Raw genomic sequence first — 20,430 nt, 5'->3', positions numbered from 1 at the left:
TCATTCATGTCTTATTGTACATTTCCTTTGTTTTCATTTTTCATAGGGAAGTGGGCTTGAACATGAACATTTCTTCTGCACACCTGTATACATGAAATTGCTGGGTCATAAAATGCACATTTTAAATTTCACCAAAAGTGGCTATTCTAATTTTTTGCTTCCACCTGGCATCTCTAAGAGTTTCCATTTCCCAGATTTTCTTCTTCCCCTGAAATGGTCAGACTTTAACATTTACCATCCAAAGATAGTTTTCGTTTTTTTGTGGCCTCTCCCATTGCGGAGCACAGGCTCCGGACGCGTAGGCTCAGCAGCCATGGCTCACGGGCCCAGCCGCTCCGCGGCATGTGGGATCTTCCCGGACCGGGGCACGAATCTGTGTCCCCTGCATTGGCAGGCAGACTCTCAACCACTGCGCCACCAGGGAAGCCCCCGGAGATAGTTTTCAAGTGGTCTTATCAGATAATTTCAGTCTAACTTTATTTATTTATATAAATTTATTTAGTTTTGGTTGCATTGGGTCTTCTTTGCTGTGCACAGGCTTTCTCTAGCTGTGGCGAGCGGGGACCACTCTTCATTGGGGTGCACGGGCTCTAGGCGCCCGCGGCCTTCAGTAGTTGTGGAACACAGGCTCAGTAGTTGTCGCTCGTGGGCTCTAGAGCACAGGCTCAGTAGTTGTGGCACATGGGCTTAGTTGCTCTGCGGCATGTGGTATCTTCCCGGAGCAGGGCTATGAACCCGTGTCCCCTGCGTTGGCAGGATTCTTAACCACTGCGCCACCAGGTAAGTCCTCAGTCTAACTTTAGATACATGCAAAGACAGGGCCAGAGGAGGCTTGATGTGGCAGAGAAACCTTTGAAGGTTTCACTGTAGGGTTTCGGGGACCCTGTTACTACTCTTTAGTTTCCCTCAAAGCACTAGCAAATGATAAAGCAAACGAACAAACTGCGAGACCACCGGGAGATGCCCAGTATGCCCTTGGATATGGAATCCACCTCGCGCTGATGGCGCCTCCCACCTCACACGGTTGGTATGTCCTGGCGGCAGTCTCCCCCCCGCAGTGCGGGTTGGTTCCGTCCCCGGACGCCCGCGCATGCGCCTGCCCCGAGAGCTCGTCTTCTCGCGGTACCTCAGCTTCGCGCGCGCTCGTCCGCCCCTAGTTCCTAAAGTGCTGCGGACGGTTGCGACCCGCGGCACCTGACGGGGGGGGGCTCAGCGAAGCGGCGGGGACCGGTCGGTGAGTACTTGACGCTTCGGTACACCTCCCGCCCGCTTGCTTCCCGCCTCCTTCTCACCCTCAGGGGGGCCGCGGCCCACTCCTCTCCCGGAGGGGCGCCTCTGACTTGGGGGTAGGGCCCTCTCGACGGTGAGGCGGGTCTCTCCGGACGCCGAGGTGGGCGCCTCCTGAAGGAACGGCCCTTTGGGACGGCGGGGTAGGCCCCTTGGAAAACCGGGGATGGCTCCTCAGGGTACTGGGCGCCTCTCGACGCCTGGTGGGCCCCTGGTGACGCCGGATGGGCTTCCGCCCTCGGGTGCCCGGACCGCGCCCCTCACACACAGGGTGCGGTCTTCATTCTCCCCGGGTTCCCCTGGCGAAGGGCTCTGGTTCCCGCCAGCCCCTCGAAGGCGTCTTTCTCACGCTGAGCACCCCGCGAGCGGCCTCCGTCCGCGCCGCGTCCTTCCGCGGGGTCCCACAGCCGGGACTTCTCGCGGAGTCAGGGCGACTGGGCCCCTCCGCCCCTTTCTCCTCACGCTCCCTCCCTACTCCAGGCTACTGTTTTGTTGGTGAGTGTTCTAGTTTTTTTGCCCAGATAGAAAGATGTTTCTTGGGAATCCTTATCATCATTTACCACTTTCCTCTCCAACAGAACTAGTATGTTTCCGCGCTGTACGGTGATAGTGTTTCAGGCTTTTTACATATACACATTTGTTGAATCTTCACGACAATCTTGTGAGATAGGTACTCTTATCCTCCTCACTTTACATATTAGATAACTGAAGATCGAAGACACATGGCGTAAGTCGTTGAGCTGGTTTTGAATCCAGCCAGACTGACTCCAATGTTCTTGTTCTTGTATTTAGTCACTGAGAATGAGTAACACCCAGGAAAAAGTGAAAGTTTATGCTACTGTCTTTATTTTTTCCTGTTAGAGGCAGTGCCTTTTAGTTGAATCCAAAAGTGTGTCTCTGGAATCAGACACATCGCGCTTCAATTCCCAACTTTCCCATTTACGAACTTGAGAAATTACCAGCTGTTTGATTTTGAATGTTTCCTAATGTGTAAAATCGTGATAAAAATAACGTAAAATAATGATGCCTACCACATAGAGTTATTGGGAGGAGTAACCTCTATAATGCATGTGAGGTACCTAAAATAGTGTCCAAGGACTCAGTAAATAACTTTAATTATTTCTCAGTGTGTTTGGATTCTGTTTTTACACACTTGTCCTAAACTGAGGCTGAATATAAACTGGAAAATAGAGCATCAGGTGTGTGTGTGTGCGTTTACCTTTTTTTAAATTGGAGAAACAGTCAAGCTGATCAGTTGATGAAGAGCTTGGTACCGAGTTTCTTGAATGGTGACTTATTTAGGCGTAAAAGTCAGTCATTCATAGAGGACTGTTAAGGTCGCTGTGCCACCAAGCTTTCAGAGCAATTTTGACAGATTTGGTAGGGAGAATGTCAAGATTTTAAATTATCTTGTCAGTGATTGTTCTTCAGATAGATCAAGATGGTGGAAGTGCTGAACAAAAAAGAAAAATAATATCTTCCAAATTGGAGATTTTCAAGGACACTACCAACCTGTGATGTAACAAGTCTCATTTTTGGGTCACCTTTCCTGCTTGTGCATTCTTTATAGACATTTTGTTCCTAACTGTCATGATTAAGAAGAGACTGTTGGCATCTAGACACTGTTCCTTCTTTGCAGACACAGTGGTAATTCATTCTGTAGCCTCTGTTCAAGTAATTGAAGATAAATCATTATTTTAGTGATTTTAATTTTTTTTTTCATTTTGAAGGGTAGCAACTTAAATAGTAGTTGAACTATATGTTAGGTTGTTCGTTTAAATTGGCTGAGCAGTGACCTTTTTACTCTTAGAATTTCTGTGGAAATAGTATGGCTAAATCTCATGAAGCACTGGAATTTTGAAATCTGTGGGGTGCCAGTACTTAACACTTCTTACTGATCCCTTATCTGCTGTGATTGTTTGAAAACCCATTTTGAGCCTGAAGGTGGTTCTGTGCTAGGGAGAAGAGTTTTTACTTATTTAAATATCTTTAAGGAATTACATGTATTTGGTGGTGTAGCTACCACTGCTATCATGTTTGAACATACTGGTTTAAATAACTAAATGTACAAGAAACACTTAAAAAGATAAAAACTATTCCTTACAAGATGTTTTCTTAGGGAACTATGATTCCTCCAGTCTTCCCCCATACTTATCCCTACCTATTCATGATATTCTTTTAGATTCAAGGATCACCTTAAGTCTTATTTATTCTCCATATAGCTTCCTACAGCCTATCATAATTTTAGCCTTCTGTGCCTTTATATAGCATTTAGTAATTTAAATATATATAATTTAAATGTATATTTTATTGAATTATATTTAATAATTTAAATATATGTTATGCTATAATTTAAATATAAGCATAAAGTATAATTCATCTAATATTTATGTGTGCATACCTTATATTAGGCAGCAGTTGGAAGAAATCCAAAGATTAAGTCATGGAGTATTGGGAGTCAGGATTTGGAGTCGAGAGACAGATGTGCAAGTGCCTGCTTTGTGGCTTTGGGCAAGTTACTTTTCTGAACCTATGTTTCCTCATAATAATTATATATACTTCTTAGGTTTTTATGAGGATTAATTAAAATATTCATTCACTTACAAATACTTATTATTAAAAAAAGCCCTTCTTAAAAAAGTATTGTTGACATATAATGAAGTGAACCAACCTTAATTGTATAGTTCAGTACATACATCCATGTAACTGCCACCCAAATAAAGATATGGAACATTTCCAGCACCTCAGAAGGGTCACCTGTGCCCCTTCCCAGTCAGTACCCTCCAGAGATAACTAGTGTTCTGGCTTGGTCACAGTAGGTTAATTTTTTTTAAACATCTTTATTGAGATATAATTCATATACCATACAATTTACCCACTTAAATGTACAATTCATTGGCTTTCAGTATTTTCACAGAGTTGTGTAACCATCACAACAACCAATTTTAGAACATTTCTTCACCCCAAAGAGAAACTCCATACCCCTAAGCCATCAGTACCATTCCCCCTGAGCCCTAAGCAATCACTGATCTACTCTCTGTCTATATAGATTTACTAATACGGATATTTTATGTAAATGGAGTCTTACAGTATGTGGTCCTCTGGCTTCCTTTTACTTAGCATGATGTTTTCGAGCTTTATGTATGTTGTTACATGTATCAGGCTTCATTCCTTTTTATTGCTGGATAATTTTCTGTTGTATGGATGTGACATTATTCCTTCACCTGTTGATGGACATTTGTGTTGTTTCCATTGTGGGGCTCTCATGAGTAATGCTGCTTTGTGAACATTGATGTACAAGATTTTGTGTGGACATAAATTTTAATTTCTTTTGGCTATTTACCTAGGAGTGGAATTGCTGAGTTGTATGGTAACTCTAATTTTAACATTTTGAGGAACTGCTAGACTGTTTTCGAAAGAGGCTTCACTATTTTACATATCCACCAGTAGCGTATGAGGGTTCAATTTCTCCAAATCCTTGCCTACACTTGTTATTGTATGTCTTTTTTAATTTTATTTTAAATTTTTTAATAAGTTTTAAAAAATGTTTTATTTATTTATTTTATTTTTATTTATTTTTGGCTGCCTTGGGTCTTTGTTGCTGCGTGCGGGCTTTCTCTAGTCGCAACTGCAAGCGGGGCCTACTCTTTGTTGCGGTGCATGGGCTTCTCATTGCGGTGGCTTCTCTTGTTGCGGAGCACGGGGTCTAGTTGCGCGGGCTTCAGTAGTTGTGGCTCTTGGGCTCTAGAGCACAGGCTCAGTAGTTGTGGCACACGGGCTTAGTTGCTCCGCGGCATGTGGGATCTTCCTGGACCAGGGCTCGAAACCATGTACCCTGCATTGGCAGGCGGATTCTTAACCACTGCACCACCAGGGAAGACTTATTGTATGTCTTTTTGATCATACACCCATTCTGGTGGGTGTAAAGTGGTATCACATCGTGGTTTTGATTTACATTTCCCTGATGGCTATTCGTATTAAACATCTTTTACGCATTTGCTTGCCATCTGTAAATAATCTTTGGAGAAATGTGTACTTCGATTCTTTGGCTAATTTTTTTTTATTTTTTTTTGTGGTACGCGGGCCTCTCACTGTTGTGGCCTCTCCCGTTGTGGAGCACAGGCTCCGGACGCGCAGGCTCAGCGGCCATGGCTTATGGGCCCAGCCGCTCTGTGGCATGTGGGATCCTCCCGGACCGGGGCACGAACCTGTGTCCCCTGCATCGGCAGGCGAACTCTCAACCACTGCGCCACCAGGGAAGCCCTGTTTTTTTTTTTTTTTTATTGTGGAAATCGTCCACGTTTTATTCAGTATTAGGGAAAAAGCAACAGTAAAGAGATTACATTCAGTGTGATTTTCAGCATCCTAGAAACACCATTATTTATGTAGAGCAGAGATAAAGTTATAAGCAGATAATGTGGCAATGGATTTCACCTTGTTCTGGCACAACCTAATTTTGGCTGCCTTACCAGGTGAATCCAGTAAACAGAGACCCTCTTTTCAAACCAGTTTTAGGGGACGTGCTACTATTCTTACTACTGTTAGCCTCTTCTCATCAGGTCATCCTTTATTCCTGTAGCCCTATCTACTCACTAGTTAGCATTTCAGTTTTCTGCTCTCTGAAGGTTCCAAAAGAGTCTGTCTATTGATTTCATCACGCAGAACCGAGGTATATGGATGAGTCAGTGTGTATGTGTGTATGTGTGCGTGTTCATGAAAGAGACAGAGATAGAGCAAAGACATAGCAGAGGGAGAGAGAAAGAGAGAGAAGGAAAGTTATAAAAATAATCTCTTTTACTTTTCCCCTTTTCCGGTTTTGTTTTTCAAGTATGGGACTATTTTTTTTTTTTTAGTTTTTTTTTAGTTTGTTTAATTAATTAATTTTTTTGGCTGCATTGGGTCTTCATTGCTGCATGCGGGCTTTCTCTAGTTGTGGCGAGCGGGGCTGCTCTTCATTGTGGTGTGCGGGCTTCTCATTGCGGTGGCTTCTCTTGTTGCAGAGCATGGGCTCTAGGCGCGCGGGCTTCAGTAGTTGCAGCACATGGGCTCAGTGGTTGTGGCACGTGGGCCTTAGAGCACATGGGCTTAAGTAGTTGCCATGCATGGGCTCAGTAGTTGTAGCTTGCGGGCTCTAGAGCGCAGGCTCAGTAGTTACAGCACACGGGCTTAGTTGCTGTGTGGCATGTGGGATCTTCCTGGACCAGGGATCGAACCCATGTTCTCTGAATTGGCAGGTGGTTTCTTAACCATTGCGCCACCAAAGGAGTCCCTGGGACTATGGTTTTGGATCAGCATAGTCTGTCTGATTTTTTTCAACCAAAATATTTTCTAATAAAACTCCTCCAAATTTTGCTTATTTGGCATGGGATCACTTCTCTAGTCTTTAGTGATGATTTGAAAATTCCTGTTTTTTTTTAAATTAATTTTTATTGAAGTATAGTTACAGTGTTGTGTTAGTTTTTGCTGTACAGCAAAGTGAATCAGCTATATGTATACATATAGCCCCTCTTTTTTGGATTTCCTTCCCATTTAGGTCACCACAGAAAATTGAGTAGAGTTTCCTGTGTTGTACAGTAGGTTCTCATTAGTGATCTGTTTTATACATAGTAGTGTATGTATGTCAGTCCCAGTCTCCCAATTCATCCCACCCCCTCCTTCCCCCCCGCCCCCCTGGTATCCATACATCCATTCTCTACATCTGTGTCTATTTCAGCTTTGCAGATAAGTTCATCTGTATCATTTTTCTGGATTCCACATATAAGCGATATTATACGATATTTTTCTTTTTCTGATTTACTTCACTCTGTATGACAGTTTCTGGGTCCATCCACATCTCTGCAGATTGCACAGTTTCATTCCTTTTTATGGTTAATATTCCACTTTATATATGTACCACATCATCTTTATCCATTTTTCTGTCGATGGACATTTAGGTTTGCTCCATGTCCTGGCTATTGTAAATAGCGCTGCAGTGAACATTGGGGTGCATGTATCTTTTTGAATTATGGTTTTCTCCGGGTATATGCCCAGGAGTGGGATTGCTGGGTCATATGGCAGTTCTGTTTTTAGTTTTTTAAGGAACCCCCATGCTGTTCTCCATAGTGTCTGTATCAATTTACATTCCCACCAACAGTGCAAGAGGGTTTCCTTTTCTTCACACCCTCTCCAGTATTTATTGTTTGTAGATTTTTTTTGATGATGGCCCTTCTGACTGGTGTGAGGTGATACCTCATTGTAGTTTTGATTTGCATTTCTCTAATAATTAGTGATCTTGGGCATCTTTTCATGTGTTTATTGGCCACCTGTATGTCTTCTTTGGAGAAATGTCTATTTAGGTCTTCCGCCCATGTTTTGATTGGGTTGTTTGTATTTTTGATATTGAGTTGCATGTGCTCTTTGTATATTTTGGAGATTAATCCCTTGTCAATTGCTTCGTTGGCAAATATTTTCTCTCATTCTGAGGGTTGGCTTTTCATTTTGTTATAGTTTCCTTTTATGTGCAAAAGCTTTTAAGTTTAATTAGGTCCCATTGTTTATTTTTGTTTTCATTAGTCTAGGAGGTGGGTCTTTTAAAAAAGATCTTGCTGTGATTTATGTCAGAGAGTGTTCTGCCTATGTTTTCCTCTAAGAGCTTTATAGTGTCCAGCCTTACATTTAGGTCTTTAATCCATTTTGAGTTTTATTCTTGTGTATGGTGTTAGGGAGTGTTCTAATTTCATTCTTTTACATGTAGCTGTCCAGTTTTCCCAGCACCACTCTGGCTAATTTTTTTTTTTTTTTTTTTTTTTTGGCGGTACAAGGGCCTCTCACTGTTGTGGCCTCTCGCATTGCGGAGCACAGGCTCCGGACGCGCAGGCTCAGCGGCCATGGCTCACGGGCCCAGCCGCTCCGCGGCATGTGGAATCTTCCCGGACCGGGACACGAACCCGTGTCCCCTGCATCGACAGGCGGACTCTCAACCACTGCGCCACCAGGGAAGCCCACCACCACCATAATCAAGATACAGAACACTTATCTCAGGAGGTACCCTTGTGCCTGTTATCAGTCATTTCTCTCTCTCCCCCAGTCTGCCCTAAGGCAATTACTTGTTTGTTTTCTTTCCACTATTGATTATATTAGTCTTTTCTAGAATTTCATATACAGGCATATCTCAGATCTTGTGATTCCTCACGCTGGTCAAAATGACTATCAAAAAGTCTACAAATAACAAATGCTGGAGAGAGTGTGGAGAAAAGGGAACCCTTTTATACTGTTGGTGGGAATGTAAATTGATGCAGCCACTATGGAAAACAGTTATGGAGTTCCTTAAAAAAGTAAAAGTAGAGATACCATATGATCCAGTAATCCTACTCCTAGGCATATATCCAGAAAAGATGAAAAAAACTCTAATTTGATCTGCTGTATAAAACGAAAAACAAAACCTCTAATTTGAGAAGATACAGACACCCCAATGTTCATAACAGCACTATTTACAATAGCCAAGACATGGAAACAACCTAGATGCCCATCAATAGATGATTGGTTTAAGGAGATATGGGGTGTGTGTGTGTGTGTGTGTGTGTGTGTGTGTGTGTGTGTGTGTGTGTGTAAAATGGAATATTACTCAGCCATGAAAATGAATAAAATAATGCCATTTGCAGCAACATGGATGGCCCTAGAGATTATCATACTAAGTGAAGTCAGACAGAAAGACAAGTATATAATAATACTTATATGTGGAATCTAAAAAATAATACAAATGAATCTGTATATAAAACAGAAACAGACTCACAGACATAGAAAACAAACTTACGGTTACCAATGGGGAAAGGGAAGGGTGGGGAGGGATAAATTAGGAGTAGGGGATTAACAGATACAAACTACTATACATAAAATGGATAAGCAGCAAGGATTTACTGTATAACACAGGGAACAACAGTATTTGGTATCTTACAATAACCTGTAAGGGAAAATAATCTGAAAAAAAAAACCCGAATCACCTTGCTGTACACCTGGAACCAACACAGTATTGTAAATCATCTATACTACAGTAAAAAATTTACCTATTAGCTTAATATTTTCTTCTTTTCTGTGTGATTTCTTCAAGACTTAAGTCATTAAAAAATATGCATTAAGAATAGAAATTTGTGTTTAGCTTCCATTCTTATGATAGGGAATGATTTTGTGAATGACTCTGGATTGGAAGTGTTTGGGTGTACATTTTATTACTATCCTCCCTTAATACTAGGATTGTACAGACTTTTTTTTTTTTTTGCGGTACGTGGGCCTCTCACTGCTGGAGCCCCTCCCATTGCGGAGCACAGGCTCCGGATGCGCAGGCTCAGCAGCTACGGCTTATGGGCCCAGCCGCTCCATGGCACGTGGGATCCTCCCGGACCGGGGCACGAATCCCCGCGTCCCCTGCATCGGCAGGCGGACTCCCAACCACTGCACCACCAGGGAAGCCCTGTACAGACTTTTTTTGATAATAAGATGTAACATTTCCCTTAGGAGTAGTTGGATGATTAAACAGTTTGAGCAGTTTGTAACACAGTTAAGGTTGTTCTTTTTATTTTATTTTTTTTAAATTGCTTTGCCTTAAAAAAAAAATATTTGGTTGCGTTAGGTTTTAGTTGCGGCAGGCAGGCTCCTTAGTTGTGGCATGCGAACTCTTAGTTGCAGCGTGCATGTGGGACCTAGTTCCCTGACCAGGGATCAAACCTGGGTCCCCTGCATTGGGAGCGTGGAGTCATATCCACTATGCCACCAGGGAAGTCCCTAAGGTGGTTCTTTTTTTTTTTTTTAATAAATAAATAAATAAATTAATTAATTAATTAATTGGCCATGTTGGGTGTTCGTTGCTGCGCACTGGCTTTCTCTAGTTGTGGTGCGTGGGCTTCTCATTGTGGTGGCTTCTCTTGTTGTGGAGCATGGGCTCTAGGCCCGTGGGCTTCAGTAGTTGTGGCACTCAGGCTCAGTAGTTGTGGCACACGGGCTTAGTTACTCTGTGGCATGTGGGTCTTCCCAGACCAGGGCTCGAACCCGTGTCCCCTGCATTGGCAGGTGGATTCTTAACCACTGCGCCACCAGGGAAGTCCTAAGGTTGTTCTTTTTAAATCAGTGACTATTTAAGTCATTAAGTCTCTGCTTTGGTTATAATGTAAAATCACCTGGGGAGGTTTTTTTTTTAATTTAGGTAGAATTCATAGAACATAAAATCCAACATTTTAGTCATTTTAAAGTGTATAATTTAATAGCTTTTTGTACCTTCAAAATGTTGTGCAGCTATCACCACTTTCTAATTTTAAACATTTTCATCACCCCAGAAAGAAACCCTATAGTCATTAAGTAGTCTGTCTATATTTCTCTCTCCTCCAACTTCTAGCAGTCTTAATCTGCTTTCTGTCTCTGTAGATTTGTCTATTCAGGATGTTTCATATAGACAGAATCATACAATATGTGGGCTTTTGTGTCTGGCTGCTTTCATTTAACATAATGTTTTCAAGGTTTATCCATGTTGTAGCATGTATTAGTACTTTATTCCTTTTTAAGGCTGACCAATATTCCATTTTATGGATGTCCCACATTTTGTGTATCCATTCATCATTTGGGTTATTTACATTTTTTGGCTATTATAATTAAGGCTGTTATGAACATTTAAGTACAAGTTTTTTTTTTGAATACTTTTTAATTTTATTGGGTGTTTACCTGGGAGTAGAATTGCTAAGTGTATTTTAACTTTTTGAGGAATTGCCAAGCTATTTTCCACAGCAGCTGCAGAATTTTATATTCTCACTAGCAGTGGATGAAAGTTTTAATTTCTCTGCATCCTTGGGACTTCCTTGGTGGTGCAGTGGTTAAGAATCTGCCTGCCAACTCAGGGGACACGAGTTCGAGCCCTGGTCCAGGAAGATCCCACATGCCGTGGAGCAACTAAGCCCATGTGCCACAACTACTGAGCCTGTGCTCTAGAGCCTGTGAGCCACAGCTACTGAGCCCGTGTGCCACAACTACTGAAGCCCACATGCCTAGAGCCGGTGCTCTGCAACAAGAGAAGCCACCACAATGAGAAACCCGTGCAACGCAATGAAGAGTAGTCCCTGCTTGCTGCAACTAGAGAAAGACCTTACACAGCAACAAAGACCCAACACAGCCAATAAATAAATAAATTTATAAAAAATTTCTCCACATCCTTGACAACATTTGCTGTTTTCTTAAAATAAAAATCCCCCACAACTTTGAGATATGATTCACTTACCATATAATCCACCCACTTAAACTATACAACTGAAATTAAAAAACTGAACTGCCATATAATCCAGCAATTTCACTTCTGAGTATTTACCCGAAGAAAACAAAAACACTAATTTGAAAAGATATATGCACACCAGTGTTAATTGCAGCATTATTTACAGTAACCAAGATATGGAAGCAACCTAAATGTCTATTGATATGTTAGTGGATAAAGAAGAAGTCATACACACACACACACACACACACACACAGTGAAATATTACTGAGCCATAAGAAAATGAAATTTTGCCATTTGGAACAGCATAGATAGATCTAGAGGGTATTATGCTAAGTGAAATAAGTCTGACAGAAAAAGACAAGTACAGATGTGTGATCTCACTTATATGTGGAATCTAAAAAACAAAACAAAACAGACTCATAGATACAGAGAATAAACTGGCGGTTGCCAAAGGGGAGGGGGATTGGAGATGGGGCAAAATTGATGAAAGGGATTGAGGTATAAATCTCTAGTTAAAAGATAAATAAGCCATGAGGATGTAATAGCATAAGGAATATGGTCAGTAATATTTTAGTAGTTTTGTATGGGTGCAGATGAGTTACTAGACATATTATGGTGATCATTTCATAATGTATGCAAATGTCAGATCACTATCTAATATACCTGAAAATAACATAATATTGTACATCAATTATATTTTCAATTAAAAAACATGCAGTTGAAAAGTATAGAATTTTAAAACATTTTATTACCTCAAAAAAGAAATCTCTCTGCCCCTTAGTGGTTACTCTTCAACTCTTCCAATCCCCCTGTCCTTGACAACCACTAATCTACTTTCTATGTTTATAGATTTGCTCTTCTGGATGTTTCATATAAATGTGATATTTTGTGACTGCCTTCTTTGACTAAACATGTTTTCAAGGTTTATTCATGTTGTAGCCTGTATTAATACTTCATTCCTTCTTTTTTCCCCCACAGTGACTGAACCATTTTACATTCCCATCAACAATATACTAGGATTCCAATTTCTCCATATCCTCGTCAGCACTTGTTGTTTTCTATTATTTTTTTATAGCAATCATTAGTGGGCTTTGCATTTGCCTGATGACTAATTGTGTTGAACACCTTTTCATGTGCTTACTGGTCATTTATATATCTTCTTTGGAGAAATGTGTGTTCATATTCTTTGCCCATTTTATAGTTGGTTTATTTGCCCTTTTACTGTTGAGTTGCAAGAGTTCTTTATATATTCTGTATACAGTTCCTTTATTATATAGATGCTTTGCAAATATTTTTCACATTCTTTATTATTTTTTTAAACTTTTCTTAATATTATGGTTTGGAGCACAAAGGTTTTTAATAAGATGAAGCCCAGTTTATCTGTTCTTTCTTTTGTTGCTTATGCTTTTTTAAAAAAATACATATGTTTATTTTATTTATTTATTTTTGGCTGCGTTGGGTCTTTGTTGCTGCGCACAGGCTTTCTCTAGTTGCGGCAAGTGGGGGCTGCTCTTCATTGCGGTGCGTGTGCTTCACTGCGATGGCTTCTCTTTTGCAGAGCATGGGCTCTAGGCATGCAGGCTTCAGTAGTTGTTGCACGTGCACTCAGTAGTTGGGGATCACGGGCTCTAGAGTGCAGGCTCAGTAGTTGTGGTGCATGGGCTTAGTTGCTGTGTGGCATGTGGGATCTTCCCGGACCAGGGCTTGAACCCATGTCCCCTGCATTGGCAGGTGGATTCTTAACCACTGCGCCACCAGGGAAGTCCCATTGTTGTTTATGCTTTTTATGTCATATTTAACAAACTATTGCCTGTCCAAGATGACAAAGCTTTATGCATATGTTTTGCTTAAGAATTTTATAGGTTTTGCTCTTTCATTCTGGTCTTTGATCCATTTATTTTGTGCAGTTCTTTATTATGTGAGGTAGAGGTCCAGTTTCATTCTTTTGCATTTGGATATCTGGTTGTCCCAGTACCATTTGTTGAAGAGACTTATACTTTGCCCATTGAACTATCTTGGTACCTTTGTCGAAAGCAATTGATAGCAAACGTGTGGGTGTTTTCCTGACTGTCACATAATGAATAGTTCTTCTATTCCATTTATCTTTATTTCTGTTCTTGTGCCAGTGCCACACGGTCTTGATGATGTAGCTTTGTAGTAAGTTTTGAAATTGAGATGTGTGAGTCCTTCAGCTTTGTTCCTTTTTTTCAAGATTATTTTGGCTATTCTGGGACCTCTGTTTTTCCATATGAATTTTAGGATCAACTTGTCTATGTCTACAAAAAAGCCAATAGGAATTGTATTAGGGATTATGTTGTATCTGTAGAGCAATTTGGGGAATATTGTTGTCTTAACAATGTCAAGTCTTCCAGTTCATGAACATGGGATGTCTTTGCATTTACTTAGATCTTTTATATCTTTCAACAATATTTTAAAGTTTTCAGTTGCAGGTGTTGCACTTTTGTTAAATTTTGTTAAGAATTTTATTATTATTTAAGAATTTTATTATTTTTGATGCTATTAAGAATGGAATTTAAAATTTTCATTTTTGGATTATTTATTGCTAGTAGATAACAGTATAATTGATTTTTGTATATTTACCTTGTATCCAGCAATCTTGCTGAACTTTTTCATTAATTATAACAGTTTTTTAGTGGATTTCTTAGTTCTTATTTTTTGAATACAAGATCATGCCATCTACAAAAGGCAGTAGTTTTACTTCTTCCTTTCCTATTTGGATGTCTTTTATTTCTTCTTCTTGCTTAATTGACCTGTCTAGAGCCTCCAGTATAATGTTCAATAGAAATGATGAAAGCAGACATTCTTGTCTTGTTCCTGTCCTAAGAGGAAAGCATTTAGTCTTTCACCTTTAAGTATGATATTAGCAGTGGGTATTTTGAAGATGTCCTTTATTGGGTTGAGGCATTGGTATTAAAAAAAAACTTTTAAATAAATAATAATATATAGTCAAGAGGACCAATTATTTAAGTTAATGTTTAAGGAACTAGGATAAATTATTGTATTTTTCCTATTGAAATATCGCTGAAGAGATGAGGTTTATATATTTATATATGTATTTTTTCCTTTATAGAAAAAATACAAATCTTAATGAGTAGTAGAAGAGTTCAGAAATCCAGTTTTACTTCTGTTAGATGCATATCTTTTTTTTTTACATGACCAAATTACAAATAGCATCTAAAAAACTTATACTTTAAATTATTTTTCCTTGTATTTCAGACAAAAGGATGCCACGGAGAAAGAAAAAAGTTAAAGAAGTCTCTGAAGCTCAGAACCTGGAGAGGAAAGATATAGAAACTACCAGTCCTGTCAATGTGAAGAAGAAGCGTAGACTTGAGGATGCATTCATTGTGATATCTGATAGTGATGGAGAGGTCAGTATTATGAAGAGTAGAGCACTAGGTCTCAGACTAGGCCTCCTTATCTGTGACTGGTTTGTTTTGTGAGACTATACCTTAATGACACCATGAAGTTTTTTGATTTTTTTTTTTTTAATTAAAAAATTTTTTTTAAGGTTTTTTTTTTGTTGTGGACCATTTTTAAGTCTTTATTGAATTTGTTACAATATTTCTTCTGTTTTATGTTTTGGTGTCTTGGCCGGGAGGCATGTGGGATCTTAGCTCCCCGACCAGGGATCAAACCCGCACCCCCTGCATTGGAAGGCGAAGTTTTAACCACTGGACCGTCAGGGAAGTCCTGACCATGCAGTTTTTACTTAGCTTCATTTTGATTTGTAAATGGAATTAAGAATTACTTAAGGGCTTCTCTGGTGGCACAGTGGTTGAGAGTCTGCCTGCCGATGCAGGGGACACGGGTTCATGCCCCGGCCTGGGAAGATCCCACATGCCGCGGAGCGGCTGGGCCCGTGAGCCATGGCCACTGGGCCTGCGCGTCCGGAGCCTGTGCTCCACGACGGGAGAGGCCACAACAGTGAGAGGCCCGTGTACCGCAAAAAAAAAAAAAAAAAGTTATATACATACCTGTTAAAAAATCAAAACAGAATAAAAACAGTTCAAAAGTGTTTGAAAATAAAACTGTAGAAAGGTGTACAATGAGGATGTACATCTGAGTCAGTGTACATTTAATGAAAGGTAACAGTTTCTTCTGTATTCTTCCAGAAAAAAAAGTCTTTATCCATAATACCATCAATAAAAACTTTTACAGGAAACGAATCACGTGACACATAATGTTTTGCTTTTTCACTTAATATTACTTGTAGATCTTTCTATAACAGCACATACAGATTTATCTCATTAAATTTTTAAAAATTGTCAAATATATTGTATGTACAGGAGAGTGCATAATATGTAAATGCATAGTTTAAAAAAAAGAATCTGAACACATGTATTCACCATATTTGAAGCCCTCTTGACTTAGTGTGGACCCTCCCCAAATGCGTCTCTTTCCACACATCCAGAGGTAACTACTATATTTATCTTTTCCATTCTTTTCTTTACATTGCTACCACATTTACATGTGTCTCTAAACAGTGTACATTTATATTGAAAAACTGAGTCTCAGTGGTTAGGCACTTCTACCAATGTTTTTCAGCAATCTATCCTTTCTCCAAAGATTTGAAATTTCACCTTTATTGTAAATTAAAATCTTGTCTGTAAATAGGTTAGTTTTTGGCTTTTCTATTTTGTTCCATTGATCTATAACATATTTTTGAAATAAATATTCAGTTGATTATCTTATGTTTTTTAGATAGGCACTTATATCTGCTAATAATGATAATTTTTCTCTTTTCCTTTCTAGTGTTTACAATTAACTTTTTTGCTTGTTTTATTGCATTGACTGTAGACTCCACAATAATGTTGATTGATGTCAGTGATAGAGTACATCTTTATCTTGATCTTGAATTTAATTGTGGAAGTATTCTGATGTTTTGCTGTATGTTTCATATTTCTGTTCTTTATTATGTTTCAGAAATATTCTTTAACTGCTTATTTACTATTAGTATTTTTAGAAATGTATGTTTAATCAAATATTTAATCAAATTTCATTATTTAGCAAGATGATGATACAGTTTTTCTCCTGTTATCAGTTAGTATTATATATTAATACAGTTTTAAATTTTGGAACATCTTCGCATTTCTGGAGTAAATCTTACTTGGTCATGATATATTACATTAACATAATATTGAATTTTCTTTCTCAGTATATCATTTATGAGTTTGCATCTGTATTCCTAGTGGCGTTTGTTTTATGTAATTGTCTTTTTTTGGTATTGTTTTCATCAGATTTTAGGATTAGGTTTATGGTATAAAATAGAGGAAGCTTTTCATTATTTTAATGTTCTACCAGTTTAAATAGTAGAGGAATTTTCTGTTCTTTAAGGTTTACTAGGATTTGTTCATAAAACTGGTCTACCAACTAATTTTTCTTTTCTTTTCTTTTCTTTTTTTTTTTGTGGGATTCTCCCAGACTGGGGCACGAACGTGTGTCCCCTGCATTGGCAGGCGGACTCTCAACCACTGCGTCACCAGGGAAGCCCGTACCAACTAATTTTTAATATTACTTTATGTTCTTTTAGTATCTTGGTATTTTTGTGCATTTTTAAAAAAGACTTTGTTTTACAGTGTAAAAAAGTAGTTGGTACAGTCATTCTTTTGGGCTGTGAGTTTAAAATTAAATGAATTACTTGATATTTCTTCTGCTCTTTGCACTGCTGACAGCAGTAACTTTAATTTATTCTTCAGCTTAGATGTCAGTTTCTTTGGCGGGCGGGGGGGCGGGTCCTTGCAGATCTTCCAAGATTGGGGTCAGTTGGCCATCTCTTATGCTTTCATAGAACCTATATTTCTGTAGTATTGATTGTCACACTGTTTTGAAACTGCCGCTGTGTTTTACTGCCTTCAACACTAGACCATGATTTCCTAGAGGTTAAGAATTTTGTATCTTAAATACCTAACAATAGTGCTTGGCCTATATTAGTAGACATTATCAAAAAATACCTGTATTAAGCTTTACTTGTTGGTGCTGCTGTTTTATTTATTTCAATATTTCTTCAAGAAAACATTCTAGTTCTCTGGTGCAGAAGAAGCCAGGAAATGTCTTACTTTTTTCTTCCTTCCTTCCTCCCTCCGTCCCTCCCTTTCTTTTTTAAATTGAAGTATAATTGATTTAAAATGTTGTGTTAATTACTGCTGTATAGAAAAGTGATTCAGTTTTTTGTATATTTATGTATATATACATTCTTTTTTAAAAATATTCTTTTCCATTGTGGTTTATCATAGGATACCAGATATAGTTCTCTATATAGTGCTATACAGTGGGAACTTGTTGTTTATCCACTCTATATATAAAAGTTTACAGCTGCTAACCCCAACCTCCCACTCCATCCCTCCCCCAACCCACTCCCCCTTTGGCAACCACCAATCTGTTCTCTATGTCCGTGATTTTGTTTCTGTTTCATAGATAGGTTCATGTTGTATTTTAGATTCCACATGTAAGTGATATCATATGGTATTTGTCTTTCTCTTTCTGACTTACTTCACTCAGTATGATAATCTTTAGTTGCATCCATGTTGCTGCAAATGGCATTATTTCGTTCTTTTTTATGGCTGAGTAGCATTCCATTGTATATATGTATCACATTTCCTTTCTCCACTCATCTGTTGATGGACATTTAGGTTGTTTCCATGTCTTGGCTATTGTGAACAGTGCTGCTATGAACATAGGGGTGCATGTATCTTTTTTTTTTTTAATAAATTTATTTTATTTTTGGCTGTGTTGGGTCTTCATTGCTTCACATGGGCTTTCTCTAGTTGTGGCAAGCGGGGGCTACTCTTCGTTGCGGTGTGCAGGCCTCTCATTGCGGTGGCTTCTCTTGTTGTGGAGTACGGGCTCTAGGTGCGTGGGCTTTGGTAGTTGTGGCACGTGGGCTCAGTAGTTGTGGCTCGTGGGCTCTAGAGCACAGGCTCAGTAGTTGTGGTGTATGGGCTTAGTTGCTCCGTGGCATGTGGGATCTTCCAGCCCAGGGATCGAACCCATGTCCCCTGCATTGGCAGGCGGATTCTTAACCACTGTGCCACCTGGGAAGTCCTCACAGGAATTTTGAGAGGAATTAAATGAGGTGATGTATTTAAAGTACCTGACACATAATAAGTCTGCAGTACATAGTAACTGTTTATTAAAAGTTTCTGTTGTATGATATAAGCTGGTAGACATATTGTAAGAAACACATTTATATAAGAGAGTACAAAAAGCGTGCTGTATCATGAAATCACTTCTTTGATATCAGTTGGATCACCTGCCTCACTGCCTGAAGAAAGATGCACATAAGGATCAGTACCCAGTTGGATTCTGTTGGTCCCAAAACAATCCATGGGGCCAGTTAGATCCAATGAATTGGATCTACAGTTGATCCTTGAACAACACAGGTTTGAACTGCATGAGTCCACTTATACATGGATTTTTTTCAATAGTAAATATTACTGTATTACATGATCTGTGGTTGGTTGAACCTGCAGATGCAGAACCGCAGTTATGGAGGATTTGCAGATATGGAGGATCCGTGTATATATAGGGTGCCGCCTGTAAGTTATACACAAATTTTTGACTCTGCGGAGGGTCGGTACCCATAACCCTCTCGTTGTTCAGGGTCCACCTGTATTTATTCTTGTCTTCTTCAATCTTCAATCCCCCATTTTCAGGATTCTCAGTTGTAAATTTGAAGTATTTCAGTTAGGTAAGTTTTAGCTTTCCTGGAAATGGAAAGATAAATTCCTGTCTGCCATTTTTTTCTCCATCTTTTAGAGAATAGTTTTTTGAATCTCATAGCATTTGTTTTGTTGTTAGTATCTGTTCAACCCTTTATGAAAGAGAGCTTAGGCATAACTATGTGCTCTAAAAGTAAAACCATCTGAGAGTTTTGATCAGGAATGGGTATTGGATTTTGTCAAATGTTTTTTCTTTTTTCTTTTTTAACATCTTTATTGGAGTATAATTGCTTTACAATGGTGTGTTAGTTTCTGCCTTATAACAGAGTGAATCAGCTATACATATACATATATCCCTATATCCCCTCCCTCTTGCATTCCCTCCCACCCTCCCTATCCCACCCCTCTAGGTGGTCACAAAGCACCAAGCTGATCTCCCTGTGCTGTGCTGCTGCTTCCCACTAGGTATCTATTTTACATTTGGTACTGTATATATGTCCATGGCACTCTCTCACTTCATCCAAGCTTACCTTTCCTGCTCTCCGTGTCCTCAAGTCCATTCTCTACGTCTGCGTCTTTATTCCTGTCCTGCCCCTACGTTCTTCAGAACCATTTTTTTATATTCCATATATATGTGTTAGCATACAGTATTTGTTTTTCAAATGTTTTTTCTTAGTGTATGACATGAAGTTATGATTTTTCGTTTTCAGTCTGGCAGAGTGGTGAATTACATTGATCTTTGAATATTAAATCAATCCAGCATTCTTGGGATAAACTTCCCTTGCTCCTGATGTTGGATTTGATTTGCTAAAATTTCATTTAGGATTTTTGCACATATCTTCATGAGGGTTATTGGTTTGTAGTTTTCTTATAATGTCTTTATCTGGTTTTGATGTCAGGGTAATTTTGGCTTTATAGAATGAGTTAGGAAATGTATCCTCTTCAGTTTTTTAGAAGAGTTTATATTATTTCTAACTTAAATGTTTGATAGAATTTGCCAGTAAAATCATCTGGGCTTGAAGTTTTGTTTGTGGAAAGGATTTTAACTACAATTTCAACTTCGTTAATACATATAATGCTATTAAAGTTATCTCTTTTCTTGAGTAAGCTTTGATTGTATATTTCAAGGAATTTGTCCATTTCAACTACATTGTTGAATTTCTTGTTATAAATAGTTGTTTATAATATTTCATTGTTATAACTTTTGAAATCTGTAGAATGTATGGTGAT

General features: G+C 39.1%; 1 protein-coding gene across 9 annotated transcripts in view; it reads left to right on the top strand.

Moving 5' to 3' along the window:
* The window catches only part of UIMC1 (ubiquitin interaction motif containing 1), a 189,402-nt gene that overhangs the window by 51,683 nt on the left and 117,289 nt on the right, over positions 1–20,430 (top strand). For 3 of the 9 annotated variants that reach the window (XM_060296673.1, XM_060296674.1, XM_060296675.1), the window contains exon 1: positions 14,876–14,910. Coding sequence is in view for 4 of the 9 variants with exons in the window: in XM_060296671.1 (XP_060152654.1) it covers positions 14,764–14,910 (147 nt within the window). In the remaining 5 variants the exon portion in view is untranslated. Of the gene's footprint in view, positions 1–1,099; positions 1,235–8,096; positions 8,311–14,755; positions 14,911–20,430 lie in introns of those variants that run through there. The other 6 variants (XM_060296670.1, XM_070045279.1, XM_070045278.1 and 3 more) reach the window with 5 other exon arrangements.

Source organism: Globicephala melas, chromosome 3 (genome assembly GCF_963455315.2).
Source record: "Globicephala melas chromosome 3, mGloMel1.2, whole genome shotgun sequence".
In the NCBI taxonomy this organism is placed as follows: Eukaryota; Metazoa; Chordata; class Mammalia; order Artiodactyla; family Delphinidae; genus Globicephala; species Globicephala melas.
This window is presented reverse-complemented; position numbering and strand designations above follow the sequence as displayed.